General features: G+C 41.2%; 1 protein-coding gene across 4 annotated transcripts in view; it reads left to right on the forward strand.

The window, feature by feature from the left end:
- lrp8 (low density lipoprotein receptor-related protein 8, apolipoprotein e receptor) overlaps nucleotides 1-15428 on the forward strand; it is a 216467-nt gene extending 201039 nt beyond the window's left edge. Inside the window, exons 17-19 of one of the 4 annotated variants that reach the window (XM_022197269.2) lie at nucleotides 1995-2063; nucleotides 5262-5452; nucleotides 7378-15428. In XM_022197269.2, coding sequence (XP_022052961.1) covers nucleotides 1995-2063; nucleotides 5262-5452; nucleotides 7378-7416 — 299 coding nt within the window. In that variant the 3' untranslated portion in view covers nucleotides 7417-15428. Of the gene's footprint in view, nucleotides 1-1994; nucleotides 2064-5261 lie in introns of all 4 variants that reach the window. The other 3 variants (XM_022197270.2, XM_022197266.2, XM_022197268.2) reach the window with 3 other exon arrangements.
- Nucleotides 15429-15937: the final 509 nt, after the last annotated feature.

The following is a 15937-nucleotide window of genomic DNA, read 5'->3' on the forward strand; positions in this document are numbered from 1 at the left end:
AACTGGCAAAATTCAAACAAACATCCTCAATTTTGCAAAGAGATTCCACTTTTGCTTTTTTGAATGTAAGTTAATGGATATTCTGGGTGATAGAAAAAGTTTTTCTCTTGTTGATGGCTCAAGTTTTGTTGTTTATTCTCCCTGTTTGAGTTTTTTAAGTGGTTGGTATACAACTGGTTTGGGTTCTGACTTCTTCTGCGTTCTTCTGTTTATCACAGCCATGTGTAACATAGTTTATACCAACACTAAATAGACTAATTTGTTAGTTCCAAAGCTGTGAATGGAAACGAGTTTAATTTGCAACATTTGAAAAGTTGTTATATTCCTCATTGAAGCTTCAGATAAACATACACAGATCGGGGACTGTGGATTTTGCTCTCCAACACTTCAATGGGAAACTTGGGACAGTGATTACAACAAGCTGCTTGTCACCTATCTGTTTATTTATTTTACTATTTACTGTTCCTCTTATTGTTTCTTACAGATATTACAACAGCTAGCATACACATTCTGACATCATATTCAAAGCCAAATGTAGAGATATAAATAGGCATTTTCTTTTTGTAGAGGCAGAAAATTAATTTTTGAAATTAAAATCCCTCCAGCAGTAATAGTCTTAATGGAAATAGGGCTTTTGTCTTGTTTTTTTTTTCTTCCTCTTTCTCACTTTCTCATTCTCTGCCTTCGCTCTCCAGGACTACTTCTTTCATAACAGCGCCTTTAATAAGATTCTAATAATCCACCTTTTAGAGCCTTAGTGCCCATTGGATGTCACTCATACTTTAAGAAAAGCCAGATTCACTTCTGCTGACTCGAGGCTGCTCAGTCTGAAGTCACGTCACCTCCTGTGCCTCTTTCTCTACGGCATTGTCTCCGCTGTTTGCATGAGTGTGTGTGCGTACTTTACTGTCTGTCTTTGTGAGGACCAGTTTGAGTTTCACACCAATGGAGTGAGGACTTTTGGCCAATTCTGCTTTTTTCACAACCGTTGAAAGGGCTTTTAAGGTGAAGCTTACACTTAGATTTAGGTAAGAGGAAGGCTAGGGGCTAAGCACTTAGATGTGATAGGTAAGGTTGGGGTAAGTTGCTAGGAAATGCATTATGCTAAGAAGTATCCTCACAAAGTCAACAGTAAAAGCCTATGTATGTGGTGGCTTGTTTTACTGTGCGTTCATCAGCAGTTTGCTCTCTATATGACTACATTTATAAGAAATAATATATGCTTTAATTGTACGTCCTGTCCATCACATGCCATCTGCGCCGCCTTTACCATGCAAAAAGCAGCACATTCTCTTTCTAAAACGAGCCAATCAGTATGCAGGGCCAGTGGCGTGATCTCTTCTGTTAATCTCCCTTACTAGACTTCATTATAGCCATCTGATCACAGTTTGGCTAATGGCTAGCCTGCTGCTAATAGGAGGGCTGGGAGCAGGATTGATGTCGAAGCTGCACACGGACCTGCTGGGGTGAAAGTTGAAGGGGAGTGGGGTTACAAAGCATGTCTGGAATAAATGCACACCGCGTTGCATTGTGTGGTGACGCAATCTAAAAAATGCAAAAGCAGATCCTGTGTTCACGCTCAAGGTCATGTGGAGTCTTCCAACATTTCTCAGAGCTGCTGTGAGTTGTTTATTGCTTCCTAAAGCCAAATTTTTGTTTTGAATGATGGTAGCAGAAATTCTGATGCATTACTCTCTGGAATTACATTTGTCTCCGCATGTATTAAAACGCATCTCATTGCATTTTTATGGCATCTCGGTGTGATTCAGCCGCATTTCATTTACACATGCGGTTAAAAAAAGTCTACGTTCCAAACTGGAATCAGATGGATTCTCTGCTGTGACATTATGCAAATATGCTTTTCCATCTTGATGCTCATCTGTTGCAGTAGACTATTTTTCTTGTTTTATACGGGGAAGGGGGGGGTGACAAAACTTTTGGCTTGGTTTGATTTTTTTCTTTTTTTTCCCCCCCTGTCTGTCTGTTCACCTCAGCTGCGAGTGATCACTACCTCATAGGTAACAACATCACAGTAGCAGTTCTGGGGATAGTCATTCCTATCGGTGAGTACTCTGGACGTCCTCACTGTGATGTCTTTGCTTTCTGCCTGCCTGCTTCTCCCTCCTCGCTCCTCCATCTCTGCTCGTTGCTTCAGTCCTGCATGCTGTGTGTGGCTGCATGTGTGTGTTTATGTATTTGCATGTGTGTGTGTCTGTGGTTTGTAGAGTGTTTGTACTCCCACCTTACTGATGCAGGCTAAAATGTACTCGTTTTAATAATAACAGTTTGTGTGTTTTCAACATGTAAGGCCTGCATCAGGCTCAGCAGTGAGGTTAGAGCACCAAATAATATTTTCACAATTGAGAAAATGTACTGAGCTGTGATATTATACAACAATAGCCTCCTAGCCTACGGCTACAAAAAGCCATTATGTGGATGTAAACCCGTCAGTCAGAATGGCCAGGCCTTTGTAATGTGCACATTATGTCATTATTAATGAGATCCGAGGAAATGGGAAATTCAGTTCGTGTTTTGTCATCACACTTGACCAGCTGTTATAACATTAAGCTCATGTTCCCACTGTGATTATATAGAATGCTCACACTGCAATCGATCCACGACTCTGACCTATTTCTGTGAGTAAGTGGACTGAGCGTGGGTTAGGCAGTTATAGGAATCAGTTTGATTTATTTTTTTTAAGATGAGGAAATATGAAAGGATTCCAAAGGGGATTAATGAGATAAAATTGTGATTTTGACCCAGAGGCATCTAATTTATGACCTGGGAAATAACATCACTGTCTATTTAGTTTAAAAATAAAAAAAGCACTATGAAGCCTCTCTGCTTCCATACATACTAATACAGGCACACAAAGACAATGCAAGTTCTTACAATCAAACCAGCTTAGTAAAGTTAATCTTTTCTATTAGTTCAGATTAAAATGAAAATCTAATTTTCTGGAAATATTTAATACGTTCATGCTTAACATAACTGAAAAATCAGCTGAATGTGCAAATGACCTTATAGCGGCAGCATATGGCACTAATTGAGATCTCTTTCATCCCTAGTAGTGAATAGTTTGATAATATATGGGCGCGCTAAAACATTGTCAGGCAATTTTTTTCTCTTTTCATTCTCAACAGTTGAGATATCAGCTCATTAAAACAGCCCCCAAGACTGTTAACCCTTCCCTCTTCATCCTTCATTCTGTCCTTCTGCCATTCATAGCGGCCACAAATCCCCTCATTCTGCATTTTTGGCAGCTTTGAAACATTAATTATTGTCGGAGGTCCACAAGGGCAGGATTTCTGCGCCCCGGTTCTCTGTTCACATCCAGAGCGGCACCACGCCCACCCGCAGCTCCACGAGGGGAAACAGCCCCACAATGATTATCAGTATTTAGCCAAAGTCAGGCTGTTATGCTGCTCTCTAATTGGAATGAAATTTTCTAAATGAGACAAAAGCTGATGTTTTTGTTTTTTTTAAACCAGTGGGCATTTAGAGAAGAACAAAGGATCTGGGGTTTCCAGCCCAGACGCACAGGGCTCTCGAGCGCTTCTCCAACAAAAGCGCAATTAGATGGGGCTTCCGTAGGGGATGGAAACACATCTGTGGATGCAGGCGCACATAATCACACCCACACTTGCTTTATCTCTCCTCCTTGACTCACCTCTGGTTCGGCTGTTGCTCCCTCACTCCACATACATATATACTCTCTCATACGTGCACTACGCACACGCAGGTCCTACAGGGCAGTGAGGCAGCAGTGCTAATATGGTAATGAGAGGAGAGAGAGACGGCGCTTATCTCAAATCCTCCAAACCCCCCTCTCCCTCTCTCTCTCTCTCTGCTTCTTCTCTCCACCTCTTCCCCTCTCCATTCTCCTCTCATAACCCCGTCCAAAAAACACCAGACTCAGGCTGTCTGCAGATAGTGTTTAATTTCTCAGCCTAGGCAAGTGCAAAATTATAAATCATAGCCCAAATGGAGCACCAGGATAATGTGCTGATGAGAGTTGAGCAACTTTGCTGGGCTTTTATTCAAAAACAAGAGCTTAATCAGTGGCTTCAGGGCCTGAATGCTACAAGATTTAGAATAAAAATCTGTGTGGATCAGTCTTTGTGTTTGCATGTGTTTGTGTGTGTGTGTCTTGGAAATGGGGTTTTATAGTGTGTGATGGTGAATGCAGGCATTCATTGTTGCAAATTGTGCATGTGTCCATGTGTTTTTGATCATTCTCTGAGAATGAGAGGGAATGTGACGGATTGAGGGGTGATGCAGTGTGAAGGCTCATTGTTTTTTTTGCAGATTTTTACAGATAAAAAAGATGGGTTTTTTTTTTCTACAGCAAATGTAAAGGAAATATTTAGCAGAGGTGGTCAGCCACTTTAAATATGATGCATCTCCTCTCATTATCAATTTAATTTGTGATGGTTTAAAGGCAGATATCCACACCTATTAAATATGTGAAATTTTCCATTTCTCCATTTACCTGAAGGCAGGGTTTTAGTTCAGAAAAGTGAATAAAAATTGAAATTTTTAGCTAAAGTTGTCTTTATTTCAAATAAATATTGCCGGGTGGCCTTGTATAAAGAAATTGTAAACTGACTGAATAATTTCAGGCTCTGAAACCTGAATGCTTTCTGCTGCAAAAAGACACTGATCCCCTAACAAGAGGATTAGGGCCACTGTAAAAAAAACAAATAATTTTTAGAATTTTTACGTGTTGAAGTCTTTTTAAAAAGTCTGAAATCAACACATTTTTTATTGACCATAATTCTCATTCCTACATCACCACAGTTTTTTTTACAGTGAACAATGTTCAAGTATTAAACATTATTAATTCAAAATTATTGTGGTTAAATAAGTGTTCTGTAAATTATGAATTTTTAGTTGAATTTTTACTAAAAATGTCCATAATACATAAAATGTTTATAATCCTTTTTTCAACACTTAAAGAGAAAATGAAAAGAAAAAAAATTGTTAATTTTGCTCTGCCATGCAATTAGTCCTTTAGTTTATTAACAATATAATTTAAATTTCCTGCTAAACACTCCTCCACTTTCTCCCCTTGATTTGTCGTCCCCACAGACCTCTTAGATGTCTGAATTTGAAAATGAAAGACGGAAAATAATGAGCCTTCACTCGATTAAACTATGCAAGGTGTGTTTGTGAGTGCTTAAAGCGCCGCTCCGTGTCCCCTGGGCTGTGTTAACGCTCCCGCCGTGTGTTGTTGTTGTGTGTGTGTTAAACACATGCAGTCCCTATCCTTGCCACAGTGGTCATCGGATTGCTCTGCACCGGCGGGTACCTGGTCTGGCGCAACTGGCGACGCAAGAACACCAAGAGCATGAACTTCGACAACCCAGTTTACCGCAAAACCACAGAGGACGACGACGACGAAATCCACATCGGGCGTCACAGCGAGTCCATCGGTCACGTCTACCCAGCAGTGAGTGGCAGCCACAGTCAGCCCTTCATAGCGCTTCCTCTAGGGGGCGGCATCACAGACAGCAACTCTCACTGGTACTCAGGGGCGCCTATGCTCTCCAGCGGCAAATGAGAGAGGCCGCAGAGGAAAGGAAGGCGTTTATTTGGGAAATGGGAGGAAGCGCAAGGGTTCGGAAAAGCCCGTTTGTTGTACAGGTCGGCCTGGTGGAGAGAAAGAACAGGCTTGCACATGTCCACATGTTCACATATCATTTCTGCAGTAAAAACACAGATCAAACACACATGTAAGCCCTTCACCACCGCACCATGTTCACATTTCATTCACCTTTGATGACCATATTCACAGCGCACATACATCCATCAACACCGCATCCCTGCTGCCAACCTGCCATCCCATTAAACTGTACATTGTGTTGGTGTTTCTGGTTGTTGAAGTGTTTGTTCCCGTTTCCTGACAAAACTCCTCACATAGACGAAAGGTTTATTTTGTTTACAGAAGCAGCAGAAGTTGCAAAAGTTCTTTTTCCATCTTGATGTCTCTGGTAGATAACAGAAAATATGTGCCACGAAGAAACGTACCTGTCAGTGAGGAATTTTGTGATGTTCATTGCTTTTGTTGCTCAAACTGATAACACAGGGTTGTCCAGATATTATCCAAAATAGAGACACAGTCTTGAATAATTGTTGCTTTGTTGGTGCAAAAAGGATTTAAGTGTTGTGATTCTTTTGTGGAAAGAGGATTTGCTTTATAGCCACTTTGCAAGCTGACTGAAAGGACAACAAAGCACAGGGGTAGACTGTTCTGCAAATTAAATTGATTTTTAGAGTTGCTAGTTACATCCTAGCATTGCACTAATGTGTTTTCTTTTCCATTGTAGTATAATTAATACACAAAAGATAATAAAAATGAAGCACAAATCAGGACTAGGGCCAATCCAAATTACACTTTTTTCCATTTTCTGACTTGAATGCAGTCACAGAATCCATGAATCTCCGCGTCATGACTTGCAGACGACCCTGTTGATTTCACACTGACTCAGACGCAGTTTTGAGGATCACTTAAAGCTGCGTTTTCTACAAATCCAATAAATCAATACCAGCCGTAACTTGCAGGGAAATGCACTTAAATCTAGAGAGAGTGTATCATCCGGACACTTATGACATTTGTTGAATATATTTGTTGTTTTGGGTGTCGGAGAGCGAGCAGGGAAGGGCAGCCAAAAGGATTACGGGGGGATGGGAGTGTAGCGCTTTGATCGGTTGGCATGGTAACACAGATTTCTTTGTGTTGCTCTGGAGAGAAAGAAGGCAAAGAATTCTGGGTATCACTGGCACGATGACAGGCTAGAAGCACACACACACACACACGAAACAGGTGCACGACTGAGTCATATTAAGATTCAAGGTCGAAGTAGCAGCCGCCCTCAGTGAAGAGCCGGAGGGAGGAGACCACGCTCCTTCTCTCTCGTCTTACCATTTTATTATTTACATCTGTACAAATGACTTTTATTGTCTTTTATGGTTTTGCTTGTTTTCCTCCTCCTTTCTTGTCCTGTCCTAACTTTTCTTGCTTTTGTGGCAACTCAGGCAGCCAGAGAAATTAGGCTGGCATTCTGTGGGCCAGACATTTGCAGCCGTAGGCAAGCAACCTGAATTCCTCATCTAAGAAGAGCCAGAGAAGGAGGGGACGAACAAGTGGTGGGGGGGAGAGAAATTGGAATGAGGAGACGAGGAAGGTCAGGCAAAGCAGGGAGAAGTTAAAATATATGAAGCTGCAGTTTTTATTCGAGGTTCCACCTAGACTTGATTCGATCTCTTTCTCTCCACTGTCCGCTGTGCTACTCCATTTCCCTTCTCTGTTCTATCTCACTTCTGTCTCCTTCACCAGCCTACTGTGGTAACCGCCTTTTTATCTGCTGTTTGCAGCGCGTGGCACTCAGTCTGGAGGATGATGGCTACCCCTGAGGGGGGGTGGGATGCATCCTGGCCCCCTCCAGTCCCATCCTGGCCCCCTCCTCTCACCACAGCCTCTACACCACTACAGTGAGGCCAGTACAACGCAGAGGAGAAAGAGACGGAGTCCTCATTTGCCTCCCCTTTTTGAGGAGCAGGGATGACATGTACATGTTGTAAAATCCCCCTCCTACTTTCTCCACTGGAGTAACATTACTACCATTACTAGCCACTACTACTACTACCACCACTAGTGTTAGTTTAGTAGCCTCTGCTCCGCTCCTCTCTGCTCTCTGCCTCCTGTTTAGCAGTAGTGGTGTGTGAAATGCTGCTTGATGATATTGTTCACACTAACCTCATTCGGCTGTCTCAGTGCACATTGTAAATAGAAGGCTTTCTGGCCACCGTACAAGAGGAAAAAGCCGGCATGCCTAATTTTAAATTCCTCATTTTTTTGACTCTTTATTTATTTGTATGTGTTTGCTGTTGTAAATATGTACCAGCATCTCTCAGTGCACAATACTAAAGGCACATTTGACAAAGTTTGCAAGGATATACAGTATAGCACAGGGGTAGGCAAGGACGTTACGTTTCTTCATCGTTGCTCTAAAGTTGACGAGACATATTTTCTGAAAGGGAGACTGTCATCCTTTTTCACACCCAGCCCCTCAGATTTGCCCCTTGTCATACTATAGAGCTAAACATAGCCCAGGGGAAAGGAGAGATGGAATGATGGGGTTGTCTGCACATTTGGAGGTGATTTTGGGGTGAAAGAGTACGGGAGGGTGCTTTTTTTTTTTCCTCCTCCTTCTTCTTGGAGGGGGGGAATGGGAGGATTTGTGCCACCCGAGGGTAGTGCCTCAAGGCAAAAAGCAGCAGGGCAGAAAAGGCAAAGGATTATGGGTAATCCTCTCTCCTGGTATCAGAGGTATGCGCAGGGTCGATAATGAACTTGGGATTGTTTGCTTATTTACGGTGGGTGTTAGGACTCGCACATCCCTCTGACATCTGTTTGTGTTCATGTCTGCTGGCATCGATAATTTCAAAGGTGGAACATCGTTTGCAGCCAGCATGGAGTTTTACAAAACACCTTCCTGGGACTGTTTTGAGATACGGATATGGAGCCGAGGCCTCAACATGGAGAAAACAAAAAAGAAATATTCATTATTACATCAATTTTAAAAACAACGGACACGGCTTCCAGTGTTTTTTTGTGTTTTGTCTCATTTAGTGGTTGGATCTGCATGCATTTTAATTTAATTTGCACATACTGTTTTGAAATCCTGTTGAAAGTGAAGGTTTGAAAATGTAGGAAGGGAAAGGCAGAAGAACAGCTGCTTCGTTTTTGACTACTAGCCGATTTAAGTTGCAGCCTTTTGAAAGGTTTATGAACAGATATTGATGTAGAAATAAGAGATTATGATAGATGTGCTGGCACGTACTCAACATATGCTCTCTTGGACAGCGAGACACAGTTGAACAAATGTATATCGTGTTCTTACATTGACTCACTGAAACACTGACACAACTATTGATGGATACAGACAACTGTCAAGTGTGAGTTTTCATCTGTGCTTACTATATTTGGGCCAGCACAGCTCCCCATCGATCACTTTTCCTTTGGTGCGACATAACTCAAATATATCATCTTTTAGCTGCTTCCCAACACAACAGCATTTGAACTTGAGCAACCCTGTAAGCATCATTCACCGGCCTGGTTTTGGTATTTTTTTGGCACAATGACTTAAGCACCTTTATTTGTCATTTTTTTACAATGCAGTTCTGTGTTTTCTGGATGGGATGATGTTGAAAAAGAGCTCACATTTTGTAGAGAAATCCCTTTCTGCTGTCACTGGAGGCTCATTGTGGTTGCGAGTGGCCTTGTTTTGTATGAGCAGATGAGTAATAAGCCAAGGCTGACTGAGTCGAGCGGTGATTTGATTTGAAAGCTGGATAGAGAGGAAACGTGTGAACTAGCGTGAAGAGGTGATCTTCCATTGGCTTGCCTCAGACATGCTTCCAGCCCATTGAATCAGATGGAATTTATGCCCAGTGAATATTGCAGTAATTGCTCATATTGTGTTGGATAGTGAATCACTGGAGGCCGTTATGACAGAATAACATAATAGCTGTTACAAATAGTTATGAGCAATTAACAGCTCTTATATTCTGGACATCATGTAGTTGTTTAAAGGGCATTCTGTCAACATTAAGCACAGATATAATGCATTTTATTTGACATAAAGCAGTTTTTTTCAGTGTTGAGATGATATGTCCAACACCTGTCTTCCATTTTTAGGTTAACACTGGACTAGATCTGTACAGTGTTGCATTTCAGATCTGCTGTTGTTTGGCGCCTCCTGATATGACGGAAAAACATGCAAAAAAAGTATCTAATGCAAACTTTAAAGTCTTCCTACATGGGTTCAGTCTAGTCTCAGATTATGTATTCATGCGACCACTCTTGATTAATGATAGTTATTATTCATGGCTCTGGCTCTCTCGGAAAGGTTTGTTCAGTGTGGGAGCTCGGATAACCACAAGGGAAGAAGAGAGAGACGGTAAAAACAGACGAAGACAAAGGTAGGCAGGGCACGACTGCCAGGATTTATATTACACCATATGCGAGCAGGTTTGTGCTTGGAAGACGAATGGTGGGTCATTTATTTTGCCGGATTTCTGCCAATGTTGTGTGGCGGTATTTTGAGACTCACTCCTCGCACCTCCCCCAGAAAGATGGCACTGGCTTCTCTCAGTTTATGATGCACCGTGGGCGATTTGTATTTCCTGTATGTGACAAGTTGCATGCTAGACAGGTAAATTCTAGTCCTCTGCAGCACCATAATCTCCCTCTTCTGTCAGACATAGGAGGCATGAGCTAAAGGGGGAGGTCATCTTCCTTCATTTTGGCCCCGTAGAGAAGAGGCAAAATAACATGCATTACACCGCAGGGAAGTCTGACTCATCTCAGCATGGTTGACTGGTTTGGTAGCGTCATGCAGTGACGGCAGGATTTAGGGTTGCCATACAGACAGTAGCACATACAGGAAAAAACTGAGTGTCTTAGCAAGATGCTGGACCACTGTTAGTCTTCAGAACAGCTTCAGTTCTCCTTCTCTGGAGTCTCTAAGTCTCCACTGGAAGGTTAAACTCCATTCTTCCAAAAGATTTTCCCTCTTTTGGTGTTTTGATGATGTTGGTGGAGAGTCTAACACATCGGTCCAAAATCTCCCCCAGGTGTTCGTTTGTCTTGAGATCTGATGACTGTTAAAGGTCATGCCATATGATTCACCTCATTTTCATTTTCATCAAACCACTCTGTGACCCCTATGGATGGGAGCACAGGCACCCTGAAAGAGACCGCTCCCATCAGGATAGAAATGTTCCATCGTAGGGGATCACTCAAACAAATTCGTATTGATTTGCAGTGACCCTTTCCTCTAGGGGACAAGTGGACCCAAACCATTCCAGAAAATCTCTCTCTTCAGAATAACGGACCAACTGAATCCCCTCAGAGGTCAAACATTTAGGCTTTTCTTTAACATCTGTGCTGCACGTGAATTATGATGCTCACAAGATCGTATTTTCTAACTCCTGCATGTCAAGGAGAGACAAAAATTACTGATGTAAGGTTACCATAAAGATGCTACAGGTCAGACATGCTGGTAAATATAAGATGAAATAAATCACAAGCCCAGTGCTGGATGGAACCCTGAGCTGAGTCAGCTCTGCACTCCTTCATGTCCGTGTCTGCGTCAGGTCTAATGGAGTTCCATGCTGAGGGTTTGCAGTTAGCAGAATAAATTGCTTATTTATTGAGGTGGCTGAGCGTGGCATTATGGGAAAGTTATTATGGCTACAGTGTGAAGGCAGATTGGCTGGTCCACCTCGACAGCAGCCGTCTACACTGAAGGAAAAAGTCCAGCAGAGGGATTTCGTCATTTACTGTATGAGGTAGTAATCATAGTGGTAGTGCAGGGCCGACTGTGACCGTATGCTTTCTAGACACCTGCCGCGCTGCTGCTCCATATTTACAGGGAGCATTTAGGCACCATAATGTCGGCATCATCACGGTTTTACTGTTGGTCAGAGCCATAAGCAACTGGCTGCAGTTATGAGGATCAATTTGAGCACTCATGCTGAAAATGTTGGAGTTGTTTATTGGCTGCATGTGTTAATGTACATATGTTGAATTATTCAGTAATTGCAGTACAGGTATTAAGTGTATATGTGTATTCCAGTGGAGTTTCTTGGATATAACCGGTAACGATGAACTGGGTCAGTATTTGCTGCTTTGGAGAACCAGCATGAGATCTTGCATAGTTACTTAACAGTCAAGCAGAAAACTAGCTTTTTGTAATACACAGTTTTTTAAATTGAATTTCAAGTGCGCCTATGTTCAGTTATCAGACACATCCACTAAAATCTAGTTCTGGATCAGAGCATTTACTTTGCATGTATTCTGCAAAGTGTGCTGGTAAAGTTTCAATGTTTCTGAAAAACATGAGTTTTATGAGTGATCAGTTGGATTTTTAGTCTGTTTTTGAATTGTACAAGCTCTGAAAGATTACATGTTGCCAGAACGTTCTTACTAGGATCAGAAGATACTGATTCACTTTCTTTGTTGAAGCGAGAGACGGGCAAGATTTGTTTTGGAAATCCATGTTTAACTCTGAACAACCTCGAATTTTACTTGACGTCAGATTATCAATCCTGTCTCCTAGAAATAGTATTCCCAAATATGTTCTATTATCAAGTTTAACTGTTGCTTGCACTTTGTTCCGAGGCAAGGCGTTTTGGTTTTTTTGTTTTTTTACTTTTAAACTGTTTGAAGTGAATTGGGCTCTATGTTTCTGTCAGACACTGCAACAAAGTTTCAGGGAGGTGTTCAGGGTGGATGGTGGGTCCACAAAGCCGCAGGACTTTGACATCTATTGAGATTTACATTCTGAATCCAGTCAGTGCAACCCAATCTCACAAAAATTGCTTCCCCATACAGCTAAACAACAATTTTGAAAGAAATATGTTTCCTGCGTGGCATAGTTGGAAAAGCTTCCAGTTTAAAAACATAAAGATGTGGAGACAAGTCTGCCCCAGGCCTTTCACTCTGGAGACTGGGGGTTTGCATCTTGTGTGGGGTTACTGCTCTTGAGTTTAATTCTCTGTTCGTGTTTACCTTTATTTTCGCTCACTGATTGGTTGGGTTTAAACACCTAAAAATGTTGTTAGACTAACAAATATGTCATTCATCGGGTTGGAATTGCAACATTCGTTAACCAAATGTTTGAAGCTTCGCTAGATTTAAAGGAAAAATATGACCCTTTCACAGCATATTAAAGCTTCTCCAGTTTTTTTGGGTACCAGAGTGATGGGTCCCACCCCATCTAATACATGAATGGTTTGCAAAAAAGGAGTGACAGTAAAGCAATAAAAATAGTCTATTTGCTGATTAGACATACGTTTGTCACATCCTTACAGACAAATATAATCTGGTAGAAAATACATTTTCCTCAAAATGTCTTTGAATTTAGTTTAGCTGTAAAGGAGCCTTACTGGATTAACATTTGTGATAAATTGTGGTTTTGGTTAAATATTAGTGAACACCATCTGTCCCAAGTCACTGTAGACTTTTTCTGTATTTAACCAGACCTTATTTTTTTTCCTCTGAACTTAGCAATGAAAACATGTATTAATGCTGTAGGTACTACAAGCAGGCATGGTAATACAACACTGGCTGTTTGGGCAGAAAACAAATGAAACAGGTTGTGACTGAGCTTTTGTTGATAGAAAATGGGATTCAAGGTGCAGTACATTTTCTTCAAATTGTAATTGCTGGTGCAAATAAGTACATAAATGTAGTGTCTAGGAGACAGGATTGCAAAGAAGCTGTTTTCTCTGTTGAAATGCTCAGTAAAATTCCTTGTGCAGACCTATTCATCTAAATATTTAACTCTTCATTTAAACTCACACATGAATTCCTAACAAATCCTAATGCATAATGGACATGTTACTGCAAAACTAGGTCAAACTAAATGCCATCTGTGACATCTGTTTCATTTTATGAGGAAGCTGTTAATTTTATTAGCTCATCATAGCTAATTACTAACAGTCCTGATAACCCTCTATCTAATAGAACTATAATTACACTGCTCCTGATTTGTGCTCCGTTTTGACTCTGCTGTTGCTTGTCCTTTCCTTCCTCTGCACTCTTAAAGTGGTTTTCCAATGTTTTCTGAGCAGAGAATACGCTGCTTTAACCAGAACACTTTCTAACATCACCCCATCACTTCACCTCCTCGTGCGCTTTATCGAACGTGACACCAGCTGTGAGCTTTCAAGTCTTTCTTTGGTGGTTGTGCTTCTGAATTTCAGCTTAGAGAGCATAGTCAGCATTGTTGTCTCTGTGCACTCTCATCCTCTCGCCCTCCCATCCTCATCTCAGCTATCGACATCTTTCCTTTGGCAAGGGCTCTCGGTCTTTGGGTAGACAGACACACACACACACACTGGAAGAATTAGGAAAAGCACTGGAGGAAATGACCTGGAACCCCAAAAACAACACGGAAGCCCCCAGAGCGGGAAAATAAAAAAACAAAACCCTTCCCGAATGTGAACCAGCAAAGCGGCGAACACTCAGCCAGGAGAAGCAGCCTCCCCCTCGAGCTACAGTTTTGGACGGTGGAAGGAACCCTCAGTGACTCTACTTGGCTGGCATTTAGCTCTCGTTGACCCAGTGACTTTCCTTGATCAAATGGTTCCTCTTTTTATCATGTGTTTTCTTTTGGACTGTGAGTCTGTAAGTGAGTTGTAGTTGTTGCTCTCTCTTTCTCTTTCTCTCTCTCTCTCTCACCAAACCATTCCCGGTTTCATATTACTTGTTTGATTACTTGAAGGGCAGTGTTCAGTCGCCTACATTTTTCTACCAGTCAGTGTAAAACGAAGGTTGTGGGGGTGAAAACGGGAGGTTGTGAAATCTGTTTGTGTAAATCTTTTTATGGGTTGGGATGATGATATATGGGGGCAACATTTTGATAAATCACATTACTGTCACAGATTTGGACATTTTACTTCACCAGTGATTGAGGTGGGAGACTCTCACTTCCAGGTATCAGATCCAATTGGCTGCAGTTTCCGCAAAACTGTCCACCTGCATTTTCTCAAAATGTTGCTGATGTGTCATTGCCTGCAAGGACATCTCAAAATCCATTCGGGGGGGGGGGGCTCTGTCCATTCCTCAGCCATATGACAGGCATTTTTTTTACGCTGTTTGTTGCACAAAAACTTTTCAAGAAGCCTTCTGCACTGTGTAAAGAGATAGCGTTCTTAGTAGGGGAGGAAATAAAATGGGGGTGGGGGGTGGGGTCCAATGGTACAGTCCAATGGTTTTGAATCATGACTTGTAAATAATACGTTTTCATACAGCAAAAACTTTTTGATAATGTTTTAAATGTATCTGTAAAAAAAGCAAAAAAAAAAAGCTGTACATAAATTTCTGGGGTGAAAAGGAGTGTAGACTATATATGAATTTATTTGTACACAAGAGCACTGGATTTCTTTACTACTTGATTGTAACTAAAAATTAACAATCTGCCAAAGTGTTTTTATTTTATGTTTTCTCCCGTCTGTTCCGTTTGTTTTGTTTTTTTGCTTTTTAACAGCATTGCGGATTTTAGTGTTCATACTGTATTTAATTCTGTTGAATTTAATTTCGCTGTTGTGTGTTTTTAAAAAAGAAAAAGAAAGAAAGAGGGGTTATCGTTTTAATTTATTGGTGCCTTGTTTTGTGCTCCTGTATACTTTTACTCTTTCTGTTTTCTCTGTGTTCTGTGTCTGTGGGAGGGCAGGGGGGTAACTGGGGGGTCGGTGAGGGAAGAACAGGTGGGAGGGGAGTTAAAAACTTAGCAACTTCTGTACTTACATGGAATATCTGTACTGTATGCCAAAATGGTCTCACTCACGTTTCTATGAAATCAAGCTGTTGATAAATATCTCTATATATTGATATATTAAATTTATAAAAACTGTCCAATGTTTTGGTGTTGATGGCGTCTCATTTTGTATCTCCTTACAACAATTAAACATGGACCTTAAAGTCTCACTTATTCATTAAATTCCTAAAAACTGTGTCTAAAAATTTAAATATTAGTATTTATATATTAATGACTTAGATGTAACTACACTGTTGCTTCCTATAAAACATGCAGATCTGAGAAGTCCCTGCCGCTGCACCTCTAGAACTCCAGCTCACCTTTAACTCAGCCTAAACACTGTAGAAATACACAATGGTAAGTTGTATTGTTGGAGTAATTCAAGTTATACTGGTTTGGAAAACTAATTCTGAAGAAGAATGACATAGAAAGTCCCACCATGCAAGTTGGCAGGAATGAGTGTTTCAATTTGTCTCATATGAAACCCTACAAGTCTGATTCTATTTTTTTTAGATGGTTCTTGGTACAGTGCAGTTTCAAAGTGGAAATTTCCACTGTTGACTCACTAATTCACTCATGATGTCTCGTAGTAAAAAAAGAAACTC

This window comes from Acanthochromis polyacanthus, chromosome 4 (assembly GCF_021347895.1).
Source record: "Acanthochromis polyacanthus isolate Apoly-LR-REF ecotype Palm Island chromosome 4, KAUST_Apoly_ChrSc, whole genome shotgun sequence".
Classification (NCBI taxonomy): Eukaryota; Metazoa; Chordata; class Actinopteri; family Pomacentridae; genus Acanthochromis; species Acanthochromis polyacanthus.